Source organism: Vigna angularis, chromosome 7 (assembly GCF_016808095.1).
Source record: "Vigna angularis cultivar LongXiaoDou No.4 chromosome 7, ASM1680809v1, whole genome shotgun sequence".
Classification (NCBI taxonomy): Eukaryota; Viridiplantae; Streptophyta; class Magnoliopsida; order Fabales; family Fabaceae; genus Vigna; species Vigna angularis.
Window position 1 is genome coordinate 19,426,033 of NC_068976.1, and position 23,879 is coordinate 19,449,911.

Consider the following 23,879-nt stretch of genomic DNA (forward strand, 5'->3'; position numbering starts at 1 on the left):
TTATTTCTTTCACTTATTTTCCACATTAACTTTTACTATTCACTATATTTTATTTTACCTACTTTCTCCACCAACTTTTTATATTATTTCTTTCACTTAATTTCCATACCTAATTTCTCCACCACCTTTTTATATTATTTCTTTCACTTAATTTCCATACCTAATTTCTCCACCAACTTTTTATATTATTTCTTTCACTTATTTTCCACATTAACTTTTACTATTCACTATATTTTATTTCACCTAATTTTTCCACAAACTTTTTATATTATTTCTTTCACTTATTTTCCACATTAACTTTTTCTATTCATCTTTTTTTATTATATTTTATTTCATCTAAATTTTCCACCAACTTATTATATTATTTTTATTCATCAACTTTCTTCATCCTTAACTCTATAAATACCTACATTCTCTTCACTTCACACAAAAAAAAAGTTACATAATATCCATCTTCTTTCTCTCACACACTAAACCTCTTCATCCTAAAACTCTACTTCATTTTTCTCTCACATTTTACTATCTCTCTATACATATAAAATCTCATACCACATTTCTACTACAAATTCATCTTCTTCACCATCAATCTACCTCTTCTCACAACTTATTACAAGCAAAGTCTTACTTCATCTTTCAAATCTTTAACAAGGTACACATTTTCTTTTCATTCTACTTATATTCATTTTGATCATTTTTTAGTTTATAAATTTATCCTATTTTCTACCACAATTTTATCCTATGCTTTTTGATATTTTTACGTCATAGATATTTCAACTCACCTCTCTTTCTTAATAAAAAAATAAAAAAATATAAAACTTTAAAAAACATGTAATAATAAATATCGGTATGAGTACTCGTGCGATCGTACGCATCAGCCTAGTACTCGTTACCCAAAATATAAAAAAAACAAAAAAAGCCGTATGAGTGCTCGTGCGATCGTACGCATCAGCCTAGTACTCATTACGCAAAACAATAAAAAATAAAAAAAAAGCCGTATGAGTACTCGTGCGATCGTACGCATCAGCCTAGTACTCATTACACAAAACAATAAAAAACAAAGAAAAAGCCGTGTGAGTGCTCGTGCGATCGTACGCATCAGCCTAGTGCTCATTACGCAAAAAAAATCTAAATATTACATCAAAAAATACCAAAAAATATAAAAATCTTCAAAAACTAAAAACATCCACATTTTCAAACAACAATCAATATTGCTAGCTAGAACTACGTGATCCTTGATTCTCCATCAAAAGTGGAGATACGTATGAGCAAGGCCAGACCTTGTCAGGCTCACTCTCCCAAAAATCCAAATTTATCCATAATCAATTAAACAAATTTTCAAACAATTTCAAAACAAATCTGTCAAACAATTTTCTCAAGCAGTTTTTTAAAAGAACTATGTACCCCTGATTTCTCACATGAGAATACGTAGGAACAAGGTCAATCCTTGTCGGGCTTCCTAAAAAATAAAAAATATTTTTTTTTCTTTGCATTGTCTTGTAATTTTATTTTCGGGGAATAATAATCATTTTAAAAACCACATCGACTTTGCACGTTTAATTAAAGGTACTGCCTTCAGGCAGGCGTTGTAGGGTGCTAATACCTTCCCTACACGTAACCGACTCCCGAACTTCGAATCTCATGTTCGTAGACCATTGCCTTATCATTTTATGGTTTTTCCGTAGTTTTTCAGAATAAACTATGGTGGCGACTCCAAATCTCTTTTTTCAAAACTTTGTAACATTATTTATATTTTTTCGGATCGTCGTCCCGTCGCAATTCCGGTTGCGACAAAATCAACACCAAGTCGTGTAATTCATATTAAACCAGTCTTAATTTATATTAAACCTTTAATATTTCATTTGAATATTAGTAATTTTAGGAAAATAATAGAGAGTTAAGTTAAAGAAATACATGTTTAACGTCACCTGCTGACAACAATAAAAAAAGAAAAGAAAAAGAAAAGGAGAGACTATGTTTCATTTTAATAGTATTTTTTTTTCAAGCTTACTCCTTTTTCTGGGAATGCCACCCTTTTGTCTCTTTTACTACTTTGTCCCTTCAACTAAACTTGAGCCTTGCCCACCAAGTTACCATCTTCCCAACGAACCCCATTTTTCTGTTGACCCTTCCACTCTTAAATTTTTCACTACACTTTTCTGCACTCAATTTCCACTCTTTATAACCTCAAACACTTTGAACTCCCATTTTTTTCAAGCACAGACCACATTTTCATGTTCAGAACATTCAGCAAATTTTGTTTTTCATCTTCATTTTAAGTACCATGTTGTCTTTTTCCTTACCCCTTTCCAACAGTGTTCTCCTCCAACCCGTTTTCCTTCATGGCTTATCCGGATTCTTCCACCTTCTGTTGCTCATCGCGGTTTCACTGTCATGGGTTTGGAAGAAACTCACAACACGTATCAGGGATGATTCGGAGGAGAAACACGACAACATCCTCTTCGAAACATGACTTACCCTCTGATGTTGTAGAGAAGCTTCCCCGGGGAAGTTCTGATACAGCAATTGAACTAGTTGATGGAAACTTTTCTTGGGAATTATCTAACCCAACACTGCAAAATATAAATCTTAAAGTTTTTAATGGGATGAAGGTTGCAGTTTGTGGCACTGTTGGATCAGGCAAATCTACTTTACTTTCTTGTGTATTGGGAGAAGTACCTAAAATATCAGGCATCCTTAAGGTTTGTGGAACAAAGGCCTATGTTACTCAATGTCCATGGATACAAAGTGGCAAGGTTGAGGATAATATATTGTTTGGTAAACAAATGGATAGGGAAAAATACGAGAAGGTACTTGAAGCGTGTTCCCTGAAGAAGGATCTGGAGATTTTGCCATTTGGTGATCAGACAATCATAGGAGAGCGTGGAATAAATTTGAGTGGTGGACAAAAACAAAGAATACAAATCGCACGTGCACTTTACCAAGATGCTGATATATATCTATTTGATGATCCTTTCAGTGCTGTGGATGCTCACACGGGCTCTCACCTCTTCAAGGTAACTTGGTTTCATTATTTTGTTCATTATGTGCAATATAACCTGAACTACTATAATTGTATGCACATGGCAGAATGCAAATCATCATTGATTTAACTCTTATAAAATTTTATTCTTCCAACTGCATGGCTCTTGTATTATTTCGTAAGTGAACTTTTCCATTTTTTGTATTCAAGGAATGCTTGTTAGGCCTTTTAAGTTCAAAAACAGTGGTTTATGTCACTCATCAAGTCGAGTTCTTACCTGCTGCTGACCATATATTGGTGAGTGGTTTCTCATAAATTATTAACCATGAATGTAAAATATAGCTTTGTTTTTAAATCCGTCATGTTATCTTTGTCGTTAGGTTATGAAAGATGGGAAAATTACTCAATGTGGAAAGTATACTGATTTGCTTAGTTATGGAACTGATTTTATGGAACTTGTTGGTGCACACAAAAAAGCTCTGTCTACTCTAGATTCATTGGATGGAGAAAATGTATCTAATGAAATAAGCACCTTGGAACAAGATGTAAATGTCTTTGGCACGCAAGGTTCTAAAGAAGAGGAGGCAAGTAAAGATAGACAAAATGGCAAAACAAACGAAAGTGAACAAAAAGGTCAGTTTATTCAGAAAGAAGAAAGGGTGAAAGGTAAAGTTAGCTTTTCAGTTTATTGGAAATGTATCACAACAGCATATGGAGGAGCTCTTGTACCATTTATATTGTTAGCTCAGATTCTTTTTCAAGTTCTTCAAGTTGGCAGCAATTATTGGATGGCTTGGGCGACTCCCGTCTCAACAAATGTGGAACCACCTGTTGAAGGAATAACTCTTATAGTAGTTTATGTTAGTTTGGCTATTGGAAGTTCATCATGCATCCTTGCCAGATCAATGCTTCTTGTCACAACTGGTTATAAAACAGCTACCATACTCTTCACTAAAATGCACTATTGCATTTTCCGTGCTCCAATGTCATTTTTTGATTCCACTCCAAGTGGGCGAATCCTTAACAGAGTATGTAAACCTCATTCTTTTCATTTTTGTCCTTACTTTAAGAGATACTATTTCTGTCATAAATAACATTTTTCCTCTAGATTAGTGGTAACCTTATTTTGTTGTTTGTTTTCAACTACTCATTATTTAATATTGTGTCACTTGTCTCTCCTCCTGTTCTCTTCCAGGTTTCAACTGATCAAAATTCATTGGATACAAACATTCCTCGTCAAATTGCATCATTTTCCTTCATTATGATCCAACTTCTAGGAATTATAGCAGTGATGTCTCAGGCCGCATGGCAGGTTTTCGTTGTCTTTATACCTGTGATTATAGTCAGCATTTGCTATCAGGTATTAATTTGACAGCGTAATGTAGACTTTTATAATAAGGTGGCATACATTTCTTTCATTACTTTCATTCTTGTTTGGCAATGGCTTTACCTGCATGGATTATGTATCAATTTTATTCTACGAGATTGACTTCAATACACGATATTTTAAGATGTTTACTAAGATCTGTCAAACTTGTAATTCTGCAGCAATATTATATTCCATCAGCCAGAGAACTATCACGTTTAGTTGGAGTCTTCAAATCCCCACTCATACAACACTTTTCTGAAACAATTTCTGGTACTTCAACCATTAGAAGCTTTGATCAGCAGTCAAGATTTCAGGAAACAAATATGACACTGAGTGATGGGTATTCTCGGCCAAAGTTCAACATTGCCGGTGCCATGGAATGGTTGTGCTTCCGCTTAGATATGCTGTCTTCTATTATATTTGCCTTTTCCTTAATATTCATAATATCAGTTCCACCGGGATTCATAGATCCAGGTGCGTCATTCCAGTCTGGTATCTGTTACAAATCAAAGTTTAGTATGCTAATGTAATGTGGAATTGAACATGATTGTTTTCCTTTTTTATGAATTTTGTGACTTTGAAGGCCTTGCTGGTTTAGCGGTTACATATGGGCTAAATTTGAACAATATACAAGCTTTGATGATATGGAATCTATGCAAAATGGAGAGCAAAATTATATCAGTAGAGAGAATACTTCAGTATACTTGTATTCCTAGTGAGCCTCCCCTTGTTATAGATGAAAATCAGCCAGATTCTTCTTGGCCCTCAAATGGCGAGGTTGATATACAAAATTTGAAGGTACTTCAAGCTATTACATTCTTGGTTTCTTTTGATTTCTTTTATTCTGAGGCCATTCCATTTAAGATATGCGTGTAAAGTTTTCTGTTCTTAAATTATTAGAAGTTAGTTTCTCAAACTAGAAAATCATGGCGACATATTTCATAACGTAATTTATACATGGTGTTTTGTGCTATGTTTAAAATAATGTGTTGCCCATTGTGAAGGTTCGCCATGCTCCACATCTTCCACTTGTGTTGTGTGGTCTTACGTGCAAATTTCATGGAGGACTGAAAACTGGTATTGTTGGGAGAACAGGAAGTGGTAAATCCACACTTATACAAACGCTTTTCCGAATTATTGAGCCTGCTGTTGGAAAAGTTATGATTGACAACATCAACATCTGTTCCATTGGACTTCATGATTTGAGGTCTAGACTAAGCATTATTCCTCAGGATCCAACAATGTTTGAAGGGACAGTAAGAAATAATATGGACCCCCTGGAAGAACACACTGATGAAGAGATTTGGGAGGTGGGTTGGTTTTATATGGGGACACTATGTTCTGTTCAAAAGATTATACTTGTAATTTTTCTTGAAAGATAGTATTGCGCTCGTTAACATTCTTTTTAAATAGGCCTTGGATAAGAGTCAACTTGGAGATGAAGTTAGAAAGAAAGAAGGAAAGCTTGACTCCAAAGGTTTGTCTTGGAACCTTGTTGATCATAACTGTGTAGGAAATCTAATCTTGAACTTATTGCTAATGTTCAAGTTGATGTTGTAGTTAGTGCGAATGGTGAGAATTGGAGTATGGGTCAGAGACAGTTGGTCTGCCTTGGCAGGGTGCTGCTTAAGAAAAGCAAGGTTTTGGTTCTTGATGAAGCCACTGCATCAGTCGATACAGCAACGGATAATTTGATTCAGCAAACTCTCAGGCAACATTTCGCTGACTCCACAGTTATTACCATTGCACACCGAATAACTTCAGTTCTTGACAGTGATATGGTTCTGCTTCTTAGTCAAGGTTAAGAAATGCTCTCATTCTTCATATAGCATTGATATTCTGTGCACCTTGATGTTTCATTTTCTGATTTGGCTAGACATTGGTGCAGGACTTATTGAGGAGTATGACACCCCAACAAAATTGCTAGAGAATAAGTCTTCATCTTTTGCTCAACTTGTTGCTGAGTATACCACGAGGTCCAAGTTCAGTTTTGAGGAATCTGATGATCACTGATTGAAATTGAAGCATACAGAAACATAATTTTTTCTTGACAATGACGAAAATCTGGGCGATAACATTGATTTTGTGTTTTTTTCCAAGATAAACGTATTTCACAAAATAGGTTTGTAATGTGGAGGGTAATGCCCTAGTCTCTTTACACAGGTGAATGAAGAAATTATTAACAGGAAATATTTATACATAGTGAAATAGAAAATCAAATTGATTTTGGTGCATTCCTGGTATGTGTAGACCAAAGACAGAATCTACCTGTTGGAGAATAGATATTCTTACCAATCACTCTCTGGGAAAAATGCTCTTGTTCAGTGTATGCTTAATTGACAAATTTAGTTATACGTAATCTTTTTATAAAAGGAATAACCTTTACTCATTTTTATAATACAATCTCACATGAGTGGCAAAACATGAGATGATGAACTTAGAAAGATTATTACTCCATTGAAATGACTTTGCAGATGTTAATTCTTAACAAAAGCTTCACCTTGTGTTAGAGTGATTCAACAAATTTTTGTTTCCATAGCTTTTACTGATTCGATTGTTGCTTATGATAGTAGATTTTTTGCTTGTTTTAATGCATTACAGTATTATAATGAATAGGCTAACAAATACAATGTTTGAAAACATGTTCTTGTTCATGTTGTTCGAGTAAATCCTTAGTTTAGTCCCTCAGTCAAAGGTACACGCATCACAAGATCATTATCTAACAACTTTAGTCATTTTAAAACATTGTTATATTGATGCTGCAAATATTTTACCATTAGTTCCTCAAAGTTTACATCTTCCCACATGAGTACCTCAAGAACATATTTTGAAATGAATTAGTTAAAAATAAACCATTAATGTACTTATAATATTTCAGTTCTTCTTTTGCATGTATAAATAAACCAGACGGAGATAAAGAGGGAAGAAAATAAAGTTAATAGGATTCTAATTACACATAGTCGTGATAGATATCTTAAAGAAAAACATCCTAAAAATACAGATAAGAATTTTGAAGAAGATATATATATATATATATATATATATATATATATATATATATATATATATATATATATATATATATATATATATATGTGCAAGACCCTGGAAAATAACGTACACTGGAGTACGCGTGACAGCGGGAGAATGAGACACTTCAACAACGGACGCCAGGTGTCATACCGAGGGGAGTCAGAAACCAATTAGTGGAAAATAGGTGTCGGCTGAAGAGGGGACGTTCGTCCTCGACTGTGGAGCAAAATTTGAATCTCAGAAAAGTCTACTCTACTCTCTGCAATCACTTTCTTCCTTACCAAAACTCTGACCTTTCTTCTTCTCCACCTTCTCTCTAGAACCAGTCCACCTTCTCTCTACTATAACTCATCACCTTCTTCTCCGATCACTTTTCTAAACCGTAGAAACGTTCTCTGAGACGTGAGCGTCATTCTGGACCGAACAGAATTGGGATCTAAGCTGGTAAGTTCTCGTCTCTAACCGTTCGACCATTTAGTTTCATGCGAAACCAAGTTCTGGTTGCATGCATGGGTTATAGGTCTGAGTTGTTTCTGATTTCTGGTGTTTTAGATTAAGAGAAAGTTGTTGAGCGAAACCTGAGGGTAGAACGCTGTTAGAGGACGAACAAAACCCTTGCATTTTGGGGGCGTACACTGCTATCCAGGTAAGGGAAGCTTATAAAATTTAATTCTTGAGTTATACTATGATGCATGACTGTTCTGTGAGTTATACTGTGTCGGATGCATGTTCTGTGAATTTTATTGAGAATGATCTATGGTATCAGATTTTACTATATGATTTTGATGATGAGATAATGTATGAAAAGTATGGATTGTGCTATGTTATGAGTAGTTTAATGTATGAAAGTTTATACTGAAAAATGTGTTTACCGTAAGTTGAATTTAAATATGAAATTCTATGATAATGGACGTTCGTTATCGAAACGGTCGTTGACCGATCGGTATTTTCAGTAACTCCTTTGAAATAGTTGAACTCTTTCATTTGGGAAGAATTCTGGTTGAGGATGAGTTGTGTCGGTCTTATACTTAGAGCTCATGATGAACAGTGTCGAACACCTTTGTTAATACAGATCATCCATCTGTGTCGACCGACAGTGTCGAGTACCCTTGATAATACAGATCATCCATTTGTGTCGACAGACAGTGTCGAACACCTTTGTTAATACAGATCATCCATCTGTGTCGACCGACAGTGTCGAGTACCCTTGATAATACAGATCATCCATCTGTGTCGACCGACAATGTCGAGTACCCTTGATAATACAGATCATCCATCTGTGTCCACCGACAATGTCGAGTACCCTTGATAATACAAATCATCCATTTGTGTCGACAGACAGTGTCGAGCACCCTTGTTAATACAGATCATTCATCTGTGCACACCGATTGTGTTGAGCACCCTTCTTAATACAGGTTGTCCATCTGTGTCGAGCACCCTTCTTAATGTAGGTCGTCCATCTGGGTCGACCGACCGTGTCGAGCCACCTCGTAATATAGGTCGTCCATCTATCTTGTAGTCGGTATTACTTTATTTTGGAACGGGGCAAATTCTTCGGTCTCGTCCCTCACAATTGTTCTCGTTATAAGGAGATCGTGATTTTATGTACTTGGACTGAAAGACAAAAATGAAAATAAAAGTGAAAGATTATAAATGATGAACATTATATGAGATGAATAAACGATTGTGAATTTTGGACGAGCGTTCCAGGGAGGAACGACTCATGGTTGAATATGGAATTTTGTAAAGTATGACTGTGGGCATGCTAATGCTGGCTTGGTCCATCCTGATATTCTGTGATACTCATCTTCACGTAGAGGAGAGTAGTTCATGTGTGGGAATGGCAGGAGGTCCTTAGTCCATAAGTTAACATGGGTGACGTAAGAAACGGACTAACCTCGAGTGGCAGCTGTCGAGTGTAATACAGTTACTACATCACTCGGGTGCAAGGACGCCTGTAGCTACACAGATTCATACAGTCCGGACGGTCAGTCTAGTATCAGGAATTGATTTGAGTTAAGGGATTGATTTAATTATATGTTGTGAAATATTTGATATGTTTGATGTATTATGAAATGAATGATTTTACTTGATTTAAATTCAATAAGCTTACCCTGTGTTCTTTTCCTTGCGTTGTCGATCGTCATTGTATGTCCGTCCTGTCTATGCGATGATCATCCGTGTGGATGTGAGCAGATGGGGAGGCGTTACTTGAGGAAACACTAGAAGAAGAAGGTTTGGAGGATGCGAATCTGGTGGAAGTTGAGGTGAAGTCCGAACAGTAGACGTTCGGTTTGTAGCTTTGCTTTGTAAATGGGTTAGTCGGGGGCGCTAAGGTCGAGTGTGGTTTTGTAATTAACTTCTTGTAAGGTCGTTCAGCCTAAACCCTTGCTTTCGTTAATTCAATACTGATTTGTTTATCATTAAATGTAATTAATTCTATTATATGGCGTTAGTGTATTTTGGGATGTTAGAATATGTTTCCTCAATATTATGACATTGCTGCTGATTTGGAATCGGCTTTCATGGTAATAATTGTTTCATTCTCTGTAGAGAATTTTAGATTATACATGTTTTTTATATCAATTTATTGAAATAATACTTATATATAGTCAATTATTCATAAATTTATTACGATTTTATTTTTAAAAATATTTAGAGTTAAGAAAGAAAAAAAGTACTTAAATTACTATTAATCTCAGTTAATCATTATAAGACTATTAGGCATAGGGAACTTCATATTCCACATAAATTCTAACCATTTTAAATTCATGATTGAAAAATAATTTTTTTATGATTATATATTTTTAATATTATTACAAGAATGCAACTATAAAAATAAGAATGTGGGAGATAATATAAAAATATCATTAATAATTCACTTAGAAAAATATATTCACCTCTATAAAGGTGCAAGAAATGCACTAAAAAATTAATGACATTATAAATTATGCGATGTTGTGTTGGAAAATAATAGATATAAAAAATACCTAAATTATTTTGAGTATTATTATACCATTCTGGCATCCATTTTCTTACCCTTGATTTTCTATCAATCTTTTTTTCCTCAGCTTTTTGTCACATGCATTTCAACTTAACATCTTTCTTATTTTCCTTTTTCATCATTTCATCATTCTCATGTGATTATAAATTTAATGAAGCTTCTATCAATGGAAATATCATCTAGCCATTTAGGTTATCAATAAAACTCATAATACAACTCCATCAAATAATGTTTCATTCAAAACTAAGAATATCGATCCATTCAAATTTCTGTATAGGTTATAATTGTTGTTAGCTTGGGAAGGATTATAGGTATAGAATATATATTAGAAAGTTTAATAACATCTTTTATGAAATTTAAAATTTTAATTGCATTATTTAATATTAACATCAATTCTTAAATAAGATACAAAGTAAAATGAACAAAGAAATTTTAGAGATTTTCTAAGTGTGACAAATAACTTTATATTTATTTTTTTCTAACATTATTTATTCTATACGTATCATTAAGTTTAAATATTACATCACTTAATTAAAGAATACAAATAGCAAAAAGTATATTTTAAAAATAAATGAAAATAAATTACACTTTCTTGAAAGTAACTTTTCATTGTAATAAAGAAGTGGTGGACATGAATCCCTCTGAATGTGATGTATATCTTATTGTGTACTTTATTATGTCTTCTCTTGTCAGCATTTATGAAATAAAAGTCAGCCATTATAAATGCAGTGGTCCCAATATAATATAAATTCAACAAGAAAAGACAAAGAAAAGTTGGTGGAAAAAAGAAAAAAATATGATATTTTTAAAATATTTAAGAATTTAAAACTTTTAAATATTGTGTTAAATAGCGATGGGATAAAAAGAAGAGAGAAAGAATTTTGTCACATATTTATAATTTTAATTTCTAAATTTAAAATAGTTAAATATCTAATATTTAGTTGTTGACTAGAAATTTTATGGAAAAAAGTATAACGATGTGATTTTTTTTTCTTAGGAACATGATTGTCTATAGTGGATATTAGTGAAAATATTTTTTTACTATAAAAAACATATTAAATTATAAGATATATTTTATTAAAAATAATTTTAAAAAGTTAATATGTATATTTTTTTGTTATATATAAAAAGTTTTTTATTATAGATAATTATTTGAATTCGAAAAGGTAATTATTAAAATGATATAATTAAAAAATAAATTTATTTATTATGGTTAATTTTTAAATTTATAAAATAGTTATTAAAATGTAAAATTGAAAAGAATCTATAATAGTATAGATGATATAACATTAAATATTAAACATCACTGATGTTCAATATAAAAGATGTTTTATTGGAAAGTTGGAATTTTAGATGTAATGCAATTGAACGTCACCTTCTACTACGTCATGAATACAAAAATAAGTCAGTTTTGCAACTATTTCCGCGAAGGAAAGTAGCTGTCTGTATTTCTTAGATAATAAATAAAGTTTTGAATATTAAATTTTATTATGTTGTTTTAACTTTTATGATGGATTTTAACGGGTTTATCTCTTCAAATTTAATAAACTAAATTCCAGAATAATATTATATATATATATATATATATATATATATATATATATTATAGTAAGTTTAATTAAATTTTAAGACTTTAGTAATTTAGTAAATTGAATATGTTTAATTGATTCTCTATTAAATTTGTTAGGATTCAAAAATGTTATGTTTTTCTTATTAAATTTTTATCATCTATTTTTTTAATATTATGATGTGATAATTATATTGTCTTATCATATATTTGATTGTTTTTTTATTAAAAAATGGAAAATTTGTTTTTAATATAAAAATGATATTATGATCAATGTAAAATAATTATTTTTTCATTATTTTATTAAAAACTTGGTATGTAATGAGATTATTATATTTTTTTTACATAATCATGTTATTACGTCACACGATTAAGAGACTTGGGATGGAAGAAATTGCTATCGTTGTTTAACTATTTTAGTGAAAATAACAGAATGATTTTATCATTTTATATTAATCATAATATTATTTTATGTTAATCAAACTATAATATTTTTTAATATATGAAGAATCAATTAAAAAATTAAATACAATTAATTAAAAAATATAATAAATTTAAATATTTTATAAACCAAAAAAATTATAAAAATTAATTAAAAATACTAAAATTTATTAGAGACTATTTTTAGTATAATATAATATAATTTTTTTATTTAATTGATAATTAACTTATAAATTTGTTTAAAAATTTTTGATTTTTTCAATTGAGACTACAGTAAGGATGACAGAGAAAAGATTGGAGTGAAAAAGATGAAAGAGAAAGGGTTGAGAGGAATGAGAGATGAGTAAGGGTTTGGGGTTTTTTTTTTTTTTTTTTTGAGTTTTGAGAATGAAAATTATTAAAATATCCTTAACCTTAAAACTTAGAATCCATGATATATAAGGATATTTTTGTCTACTAAAACCCGGTACACATTGCTAAAACGTACCAACTGAAAAACAAGCGTACGCGCGTTAGCAAACCCATATATATATATATATATATATATATATATATATATATATATATATATATATATATATATATATATATATATATATATATATATATATATATATGTGTGTGTGTGTGTGTGAAAAATATATTTATTCAACTTTTTCTCTTTCATCTTTCTCACTCCAATCTTTTCTCTGTCATCCCTACTGTAGCCCCAATTGAAAAAATCAAAAACAACAATCTTACAAAAAAATGATTTTATAATGAGTTTTCATCTTATAATTTTTATCTTATCTAATTTTATCCAATTTTCACAAGCATAAAGGAATTGGTAATTGGCCTGGAAAAAAATCAGAAATACTCGTTGTTAAACAATTTCTTACAAAAAATGATTTTATAATGAGTTTCTATTTTATAATTTTTGTCTTATCTAATTTTATCTAATTTTCACAAGCATAATGAGATCAAAGGAATTGGTAATTGGCCTTGTAAAAAATCAGAAACACTCATTGTTAAACAATTTCTTACAAAAAAATGACTTTATAACGAGTTTTCATTTTCTAATTTTTGTCGTATATAATTTTATCTAATTTTCACAAGCATAATGACATCCAAAAGAATTGGTAATTGGTCTGGAGAATTTTTTTAGAGATGATGATTTAGCAGATGATGAAATTAGAGAGGTTAGTGAAGATGGTGAAATTGAAGAGATGTTGAATGAACCTTTGCTTGACTTAACTCTTTACAAAGGCAAATTGTTTAAAAGCAAATGTTTCTGATTTTTTTCAATTGGAACTACAGTAGGGATGACATAGAAAATGTTGAAGTGAAAAAGATGAAAGAGAAAGGGTTGAGAGGAATGAGAGAGGTGAGTAAGGATTTGGGGGTTTCTTTTTTTTTAGTATTGAAAATGAAAATTATTAAAATACCCTTAGAATCCATGATATATAAGGATATTTTTGTCTACTAAAACCTGGTACACATTGCTAAAACATACCAACTGAAAAACAGGCGTACGTGCGTTAGCAAACCCCATATATATATATATATATATATAAAGCAAATTGGAAGTGGAAATCAATACTGATAAAAATATAATTGTTTAAAAAATATATTTCTATAAAAATATAAACATTTCCAATTTTCATATGTACGAGACAACTCTGTTATTTAATTAAGATCCCTGAGAAAACTTCTTCGTAAAACAACTTTCAAGAAATTAAAAAAAGTTAAGTATAAGTATTAATATACGAGAGTACTAATCATCAATTTAAAATAAATAACATGTGATATAATTTTTTTATCATAAATCTACCGTAAAATTATATAAAAACATTACAGATTTTAATTATAACATATTTATATATTTAAAACTCTTTGTTAATTTATAGTTTTATTGTATAAAAAAAATGAATGTTTATTTTTCGTGGTACATAGTACTTCCTCGTCTATAACACATTGTTAACTCAATAAAGAACTTAAACAATTGGTAAATAAATTGGTTAATTTTTATAGATTAGTTAAAAAATAATAACTTACTTATTTGGCTCTTAATAATAAACATGTACTAATCTGTTAGAATTAAAAACTAATTTTTATAATAGTTAAACGTTCTCTTAAAGATAATGAGTGATAAGAGCGACATAGAAACACATAAATTATAATTATATCTCAAGTTATATCGCTCCGTTAAAAAAAGTGAAAGTTTGTAGGACAAAAATAATTAATAAAATAATTTATAGATGATACAATTCTTGTAGGTATTGACTAAGTAATAAACTAGGGGACGGATATAAAATGTAGATGGACAAAATTGACAAAATTGAAATGTACAGTTAAATAACTTTACGGTATTATACCAAAAATATCTAATTATCTAAATTGAACTTATATATTTTAATTTATATTTAAGAAACTTAATTTTTAAAGATGGAGTTCAGATAATTATTTATTAATTTAAAACTACTTTGTTGAAATATATCTTAATGAAAGTAGAGACGGTAAGTTCCAATTGAAGATGGATAGTCGATATAGATCAAACTAGATTACGATTGAAATTTGGTTCAATTCAATTATAATTAAAATCTGGTTAAATTTAATTGTGTTTGTCATAATCAAATTTGATTGTATTTAGTCGAATCATACCTCGTTAAAATTCGATCGAATTTGACTAAATCAATTTTAATTAAAATTTGTTTGAGTTTGACTTAATTGGTTTCAACCTAATTAAATCAATTTAGTCCTAATCAAAACTTATTGATTTTGATTGAGTTAGTCACAACCAAAATTTGGTCGAATTCGATTGAGTTGGCCTAATTCAGCCTCGTCTAATATTTGATTGAATTTGGCTAAGTTAGTCATAAAAGAAATTTGGACAAATTCAGGAAAGTTAGTCACAACTAAAATTTGATTGATTCAGTCTTGACAAAAATTTGGTTAAATTCGACAAAGTGAGTCCCAAACAAATTTCACTAGTCAACTACAGTTAAATTTTGATTGAGTTTGACCTAATTAGTCTTGTCAAAATTCGTTTAAATTTGACTTAGTTAATCTTAACTAAAATATGACTAAATTTAATTAAATCACTCGAATTTGACTATTAAATATTAATTCGATATAATTTAATTCAAAATAATTTAACAAGATAAAAAATAATTTAGTTGAATTTATAAACTAATTTTCAATTCATTTTGTAAACTAATTTTCAATTCGGTTTAATTCAAAACAAATTACTTTCTTAAAAACAAAAAACAAAACCTTAAGTTTGTTTGAACTAATTTTGAGTTCACTTCAGCTAAAAAAAACACTACTCTTTTGATTTCTTACGGTTTTAACAATTCAGTTCAACATTTTATACACCCGTAACAAAATAACAGAAAACTAAATCACAAAAATTTTATTATATAGATGAAATTTCTGTTTTTAAAAAAGAAAACATATTATATAAAATTTTAGATTCTTTTGAATAAATAAAATTTTACTAACTTAACTTTTCTAGTATTTTTATTTACTTTTAAATTTATATATATTTTATTTAGACAAACTATTTTATTTAAATTAATTAAATTTGATAAATATTAAAAAAATTTAAGTTTTATTTCATTTTTAAAAATTTAAATTCTTTAATTTTTCAATTAAAATTATAGTTACATTAAATTTGTTTCAACACTTTAATCATTTATAATTTTCACACATCATCATCTAATAAAAAATTATTATTTTAATTGGAATGTTAACTCTTTCTTAATATAGAGTGCATAAAAAACAAATTTAAAAGTAGTATCATAATTTATTATATTTATAAAATTGAAATAAGTAACGACAAATAAAAAATTAAAAGCAATAATAAAATACAAGGAATGGTTAGAAAGAAAATTAAATAAATAAAATAACTACTAAAAAATATTTCCCAAGCATTTTTATATTACTCAAGCTAACTTATAAATTAATAAAATAAATAATGACACAGTTTATCATTAAATGTCACAATAAAATATTTAGACCTGACATATATTAATTAAATTCAAATACTTAAAAGATAAAAAAAAGAAAGTATGTGACACATAAGAGAAAGCAATCAATTCCATTGATTCCAAGAGATATTCTTGAACTCTATCTGCGGATCTGCACTTCAATCCAGCACTTTGATTCATATAATTACTGTATCACACACATGCTAAGACCATTCTCTGCCATTCACAATTTCAGCTTAAACAACCCTAACACTCTCTCTCTCTATCCACACAGTAGTGTCTCGTTCAACTCCAATTTCTTTTCAAAGCTCCGTCCTTTTTCCTGGAAAACTCCACCCTTTTGTCTCTTATACAATTTCTCAAATTCCTCAGTCTACCAAACACGAGTCTTGGCCACCAAGTTACCAGTTTTCCAAGGAACTCAGTTTTCTTTTGACTCTTTCTCTCTCCTTTCTGACATCACTTTTATGCACATGATTTTCTACTCTTTATAAACCTCAAAGACTCCATCTTCTGCACCATCTTACACTGTCTCATTTCTACCAAGCAAACACCCCATTTTCGAGTTCTGCAAAAAACCAGCAAATTTTGTTTTTCATTGCTCGTTCTAACAGCCATGTTGTCACTTTCATTGCCCCTTTCCCACATACACTTTTCCAACGATGTTCTCCTCCAACCCGTTTTCCTTCACGGCTTGTCCGGCTTCCTCCACCTTCTGTTGCTCGTCGCGGTTCCATTGTCATTTGTTTGGAAGAAATTCACGACACGTGTCAGGGATGAGTCTAAGGAGAAGCACGAGAACACCCTCTTCAAAACGACTGTGTTTTGTGCTCTCGGTGTTTCTGTTTTCAATTTTCTCCTCTGTTTGTTTAATTACTTCTACTGGTACTCTAGCGGCTGGTCTGAAGAAGAGCTCGTGACCCTTTTGGATTTGGTGCTTAAAACAGTTGCGTGGGGTGTTGTTTGTGTTTGCTTGCACAATGGGTTCTTCAGTTCTGGCGAAAGAATGTTCTCATTCCTCTTCAGAGCTTGGTGCGTCTTGTACCTCTTTGTTTCTTGCTATTGCTCTGTGGTGGACATTGTTGTTATATCAGAGAGACGCGTTGCTTTTCCAGCTCAGTACTTGGTTTCTGATGTGGTTTCCACTTGTTTTGGTCTGTTATTCTGTTACGTCGGGTATTTTGTGAAAAACAAAGGCCTGGTTCGAGAAAAAGAAAATAACGGTATTCAGGAACCTCTTTTGAATGGTGGCACAAATGACGCTGATGTCTTGAGATCGAATGAGACCAAGGGTGGAGACACCGTTACCCCTTTCTCATATGCTGGCATTTTGAGCCTTCTTACATTCTCTTGGGTGGGTCCTCTTATAGCTGTTGGCAATAAGAAGGCCCTGGACCTTGAGGATGTTCCTCAACTAGACAGCACAGACAGTATTGTTGGTGCTTTTCCAAGTTTCAGAGATAATCTTGAGGCTAATTGTGGCACAATAAATAATGTCACCACACTTAAGTTGGTGAAGGCGTTAGTGATGTCAGCGTGGAAGGAGATTCTTTTCACAGGTTTTCTTGTAACAACAAACACTTTGGCTTCTTATGTTGGTCCTTATCTTATTGACAGTTTTGTTCAGTATCTTGATGGACGACGGCTATATGAAAACCAGGGCTATGTTTTGGTTTGTTCCTTTTTCCTTGCTAAGATTGTAGAGTCTCTGTCCCAAAGGCATTGGTTCTTTAGGTTGCAGCAAATTGGACTTCGAATTCGTGCACTGCTTGTGACAATGATCTATAACAAGGCTCTGACCCTTTCTTGTCAGTCAAAGCAGGGTCAGACATCTGGAGAAATAATCAATATCATGACCGTTGATGCTGAAAGAGTTGGTGTCTTCAGTTGGTATATGCATGATTTGTGGATGGTGGCTTTGCAAGTTACATTGGCCTTGTTGATTTTGTATAAAAATCTTGGGCTGGCTTCACTTGCTGCTTTTGCAGCAACTATCGTTATTATGCTTGCAAATGTTCCCTTGGGATCATTGCAAGAGAAGTTTCAGAAGAAGTTGATGGAGTTGAAAGATACAAGAATGAAGGCCACGTCCGAGATTTTAAGGAATATGAAGATTCTCAAACTACAAGGATGGGAAATGAAGTTTCTATCAAAAATAACTGAGCTCAGGAAAACTGAACAGGGCTGGTTAAAAAAGTTTGTCTATACTGCAGCCATGACCACGTTTGTGTTTTGGGGTGCCCCCACATTTGTAGCCGTGGTTACTTTTGGTACTTGTATGATTGTAGGGATTCCCCTCGAGTCAGGGAAGATATTGTCTGCACTAGCGACATTCCGGATTCTTCAAGAGCCCATTTATAACCTTCCAGATACCATTTCGATGATAGCACAAACTAAAGTGTCTCTTGATAGGATTGCATCATTCCTTCGTCTGGATGACTTACCCTCTGATGTTGTAGAGAAGCTTCCCCCGGGTAGTTCTGATACAGCAATTGAAGTAGTTGATGGAAACTTTTCTTGGGAGTTATCTTCCCCCAACCCAACATTGCAAGATATAAACCTTAAAGTTTTTCATGGGATGAGGGTTGCAGTTTGTGGTACTGTTGGATCAGGCAAATCTACTTTACTTTCTTGTGTATTGGGAGAAGTACCTAAGATATCAGGCATCCTTAAGGTTTGTGGAACAAAGGCCTATGTTGCTCAATCTCCATGGATACAAAGTGGTAAGATTGAGGATAATATATTGTTTGGTAAACAAATGGATAGGGAAAAGTACGAGATGGTACTTGAAGCGTGTTCCCTGAAGAAGGATCTGGAGATTTTGTCATTTGGTGATCAGACAATCATTGGAGAGCGTGGAATAAATTTGAGTGGTGGGCAAAAACAAAGAATACAAATTGCACGTGCACTTTACCAAGATGCTGATATATATCTACTTGATGATCCTTTTAGTGCAGTGGATGCTCACACGGGCTCTCACCTCTTTAAGGTAACCTGGTTTCATCATTTTGTTTATTATGTGTGATATAACCTGAGCTACTATATTTTCACACTGCAAAGTACAAATAATCCTTGATATTTAACTCTTTTTTTGTTCCGCCAATATTTAACCTTTCTATTTTCTCTATGATAGGAGTGCTTGTTGGGCCTTTTACGTTCAAAGACAGTGATTTATGTCACACATCAAGTAGAGTTCTTACCTGCTGCTGATCTTATATTGGTGAGTAGTCCTCATAATTTAACTGTTATTAGTGTAGAAATATCTTTGTTTTTTTTAATCTTTCGTGTTATCCATGCTAGGTCATGAAAAACGGGAAAATTACTCAATGTGGAAAGTATACTGATCTGCTTGATAGTGGAGCTGATTTTATGGAACTTGTTGGTGCACACAAAAAAGCTTTGTCTACTCTAGATTCATTAGATGGAGCAACAGTATCTAATGAAATAAGCACCTTGGAACAAGATTTAGATGTCTCTGAAATGCATGGTTATAAAGAGGAGGCAAGCAAAAATGAACAAAATGGTGAAACAGACAACAAAAGTGATGAACCTAAAGGCCAACTTGTTCAGGAAGAAGAAAGGGAGAAAGGTAAAGTTGAGTTTTCAGTATACTGGAAATGTATCACGACAGCATATGGAGGAGCTCTTGTGCCATTCATATTGTTGGCTCAGATTCTTTTTCAAGGTCTTCAAATCGGAAGCAATTATTGGATGGCTTGGGCGACTCCCATCTCAACAGATGTTGAGCCACCTGTTGATGGAACAACTCTTATTGCGGTTTATGTTAGTTTGGCCATTGGAAGTTCTTTCTGCATCCTTGCCAGGGCAATGCTTCTTGTTACAGCTGGTTATAAGACAGCTACTATTCTCTTCAACAAAATGCACTATTGTATTTTCCGTGCTCCAATGTCATTTTTCGATTCCACTCCAAGTGGACGAATCCTTAATAGAGTAAGTATACCTCATTTTTTCCCCATTTTTCTCATGATTTTTAAAGATAAGAATTTTTGTGTGTATAATACTGTGTCACTTGTCCTTCGTACTTTTTTCTTGCAGGCTTCTACAGATCAGAGTGCATTGGATACAGACATTCCTTATCAAATTGCATCATTTGCCTTCATTATGATCCAACTTTTGGGAATTATAGCAGTGATGTCCCAGGCTGCATGGCAAGTTTTCCTTGTCTTTATTCCTGTAATCACAGTCAGCATCTGGTATCAGGTATTAATCTGAGCCTGTAGACTTTGATAATAAGGTGGCATATATTTCTTGCACTGTTTCGTTGTTTTTGATAATAGTTTATTTACCTGCAAAGATTACGTACCAAGTTTTTTTTTTCAGAATTTGCTCCATTATACAATATTTTATGATGATTGCTAAGATCTTAAAATTTGAAATTCTGCAGCAATATTATATTCCATCAGCTCGAGAACTAGCACGTTTAGTTGGAGTCTGCAAAGCACCAATAATTCAACACTTTTCTGAAACAATTTCTGGTACTTCAACCATTAGAAGCTTTGATCAGCAGTCGAGATTTCAGGAAACAAATATGAAACTGAGTGATGGGTATTCTCGGCCAAAGTTCAACATTGCTGGTGCCATGGAATGGTTGTGCTTCCGCTTAGACATGTTGTCTCTTATCACTTTTGTCTTTTCCTTAATATTCTTAATATCTATTCCAGTGGGATTCATAGATCCAGGTGTGTTATTCCAATCTGGTAACTCGTTACAAATCAAAATTTACTCTGCTAATGTAATATGGAACTGACAATAATTTTCTCCCTTTTATGCGATTTATGTGATTTTGAAGGCCTTGCTGGTTTAGCTGTTACGTATGGACTAAATTTGAACGAGATACAAGCTTGGATGATATGGAATCTCTGCAATATGGAGAATAAAATTATATCAGTGGAAAGAATACTTCAGTACACTTGTATTCCTAGTGAGCCTCCCCTTGTTATAGATGAAAATCGCCCAGATCCTTCCTGGCCCTCAAATGGCGAGGTTGATATACAAGATTTGAAGGTAGATTGAGCTATTATATATTTATACTTTTGTACTTTTTTTTACTTTCATTTTGTGGTCCTTTGATTCATGAAATTCTTCCCAAATTTTTCTTTTATTAAATGGTTAGAAGTTAGCTTCTGAAACAAAAAAAATTATGCCAACATATTTCATAACATAAATTGTACACGGTGTTTTGTGCTATGTTTAAAGTGATGTTTTGCCCATTCTGAAAAGGTTCGCTATGCTCCACATCTTCCACTTGTGTTGTGTGGCCTTACGTGCAAATTTCATGGAGGACTGAAAACTGGCATTGTTGGGAGAACAGGAAGTGGTAAATCCACTCTCATACAAACGCTTTTCCGAGTTGTTGACCCTGCTGCAGGGCAAATTATGATCGACAACATCAACATCTCTTCAATTGGACTTCATGATTTGAGGTCTAGACTAAGCATTATTCCTCAGGATCCTACAATGTTTGAAGGGACAATAAGAAATAATCTGGACCCCCTTGAAGAATACACTGATGATCAAATTTGGGAGGTGGGTTTATATAAAAGATTATACTTGTAAGCGTTCTTCACAATTTGTATTGTGCTCACTCGTTAACATTCTTTTTAAACAGGCCTTGGATAAATGTCAACTTGGAGACGAAGTTAGAAAGAAAGAAGGAAAGCTTGACTCCAAAGGTTAGTCTGGAAACGTTCTTGAAAATAAATGTATACTAAATCTAATATTAAACTTATTGCTAACGTTGAAGTTGATGTTGTAGTTAGTGAGAATGGTGAGAATTGGAGTATGGGTCAGAGACAGTTGGTCTGCCTTGGTAGGGTGCTGCTTAAGAAAAGCAAGGTTTTGGTTCTTGATGAAGCCACTGCATCAGTCGACACAGCTACGGATAATTTGATTCAGCAAACTCTCAGGCAACATTTCGCTGACTCCACAGTTATTACCATTGCACACCGAATAACTTCAGTTCTTGACAGTGATATGGTTCTGCTTCTTAGTCAAGGTTAGGAAATGCTCTCGTTCTTCATATAGCATTGATATTCTCTGCACCTTTATGTTTCATTTTCTGATCTGGCTAGACATTGGTGCAGGACTTATTGAGGAGTATGACTCCCCCACAAGGTTGCTAGAGAACAAGTCATCATCTTTTGCTCAGCTTGTTGCTGAGTATACCATGAGGTCCAAGTCCAGTTTTGGGAAATCCGATGATCACTGATTGACATTGAAACGCAGAAAAAGTTTCCAGATAATGATGAAAGTCTGGGGGATTACATGACTTGTGGTTTGTTTGTGGAAAATGTACCAGACTGGTACTTGCACGCAACTAGTAGAATGATGCATATTAAGTTACAAACGGATTCTAAATGCATCATATAAATTGATGTTAGCATGATATTTGGTAATTGTATAATAAGATTTTGTGGTACATTATTTTCCTGAAATCATATCTGGAATCTGTGTACACAACCATAATATATTTTGATCATTGGATCAAGAATAATTTTGATACATATATACGAAAGGTTTTAGACAAGTAATTTCAATGCAATTCTAACCCTGCAAGTGCACTGTAATTACTGTACATTGAATTGGATGTATTTATTACATTTTTCATTTTCTTTAGTTTTCTTGATATCTACTAAATCTACCCTTAAACTTGTGCCACACCCATTATTATGTTATTTTGTTCCTTATTTTTGGCATTCTGTAATTGGGAAGTGTGATATAGCGCCAACATCATGCCATTGTAATATAGGAATAATGGGAAAATTAATTCCAGACTTATACATTTTCCACCACAAAAAAGGAATAACAGTAGACAACAGGAATGGGTTGAAAGTTAAAACAGAGGAAAGACTCTGTATGATTAATAACTCCATGAACAGAATTTTCGTTCTTTTGATTCATCATGAAGCAACAGAACGGAAGAGATGTCTTCCTTTTTAACCTCCTAAGTTTTGGCATTTGTAGAACATATTGACCTTTAGCTGATTTATGTTGTTAAACATCAAAATTGAAGATAATATTATGATGAACATGCGTATCAATATTAAGATAAATTGGGCATTTCTAAGTAATTAATCGGTAGGATCTTTGAAGCGATTTTACAAACTTAAAAGTTATATATTTAATGAAATACATCAAAATTAATGATAATAATTCATGTATTTATATTTTATAATATTTATTTTTATGAATAATATAACTATAAATTTTATTTATTTAAAATTATATAATTTTATAGACTTATTTAAATTAAGATATAATTTTATAGACTTATTTAAATTAAGATATAATTTTATAAACTTATTTAAATTCAGATATTATTTATATAATTTTTTTTCATTTAAATGAGTTTACGTAAATTTTTAAATTTTGATAACCTTGATTTAATCTAATAGAAATAAAGTAAATGGATCTTTTTGTTGATTGTTTATTGATTTTCCACATGTAAGTAGGGCAATTGAAGATAATAGATTTTTGGTTTAAACCCTCGGTTGGTC

General features: G+C 32.1%; 2 protein-coding genes across 2 annotated transcripts; both read left to right on the plus strand.

Annotated features, from left to right (window-relative positions):
* The first annotated feature begins 2,159 nt into the window (after positions 1-2,159).
* On the plus strand, positions 2,160-6,692 carry LOC108336493 (ABC transporter C family member 3). Its single transcript, XM_017572975.2, has 10 exons — positions 2,160-3,014; positions 3,191-3,277; positions 3,361-4,008; positions 4,176-4,340; positions 4,529-4,823; positions 4,933-5,147; positions 5,354-5,659; positions 5,763-5,826; positions 5,910-6,149; positions 6,238-6,692. The coding sequence occupies exons 1-10, from the start codon at positions 2,340-2,342 to the stop codon at positions 6,360-6,362; spliced, it is 2,820 nt and encodes a 939-aa protein (XP_017428464.1). The 5' UTR covers positions 2,160-2,339; the 3' UTR covers positions 6,363-6,692.
* A 9,840-nt stretch (positions 6,693-16,532) lies between these two features.
* LOC108338181 (ABC transporter C family member 3) lies at positions 16,533-22,913 on the plus strand. The gene is made up of 10 exons (XM_017574928.2): positions 16,533-19,351; positions 19,496-19,582; positions 19,663-20,313; positions 20,419-20,583; positions 20,768-21,062; positions 21,173-21,387; positions 21,604-21,909; positions 21,992-22,055; positions 22,139-22,378; positions 22,467-22,913. The coding sequence occupies exons 1-10, from the start codon at positions 16,979-16,981 to the stop codon at positions 22,589-22,591; spliced, it is 4,521 nt and encodes a 1,506-aa protein (XP_017430417.1). The 5' UTR covers positions 16,533-16,978; the 3' UTR covers positions 22,592-22,913.
* The last annotated feature ends 966 nt before the right edge of the window (positions 22,914-23,879 follow it).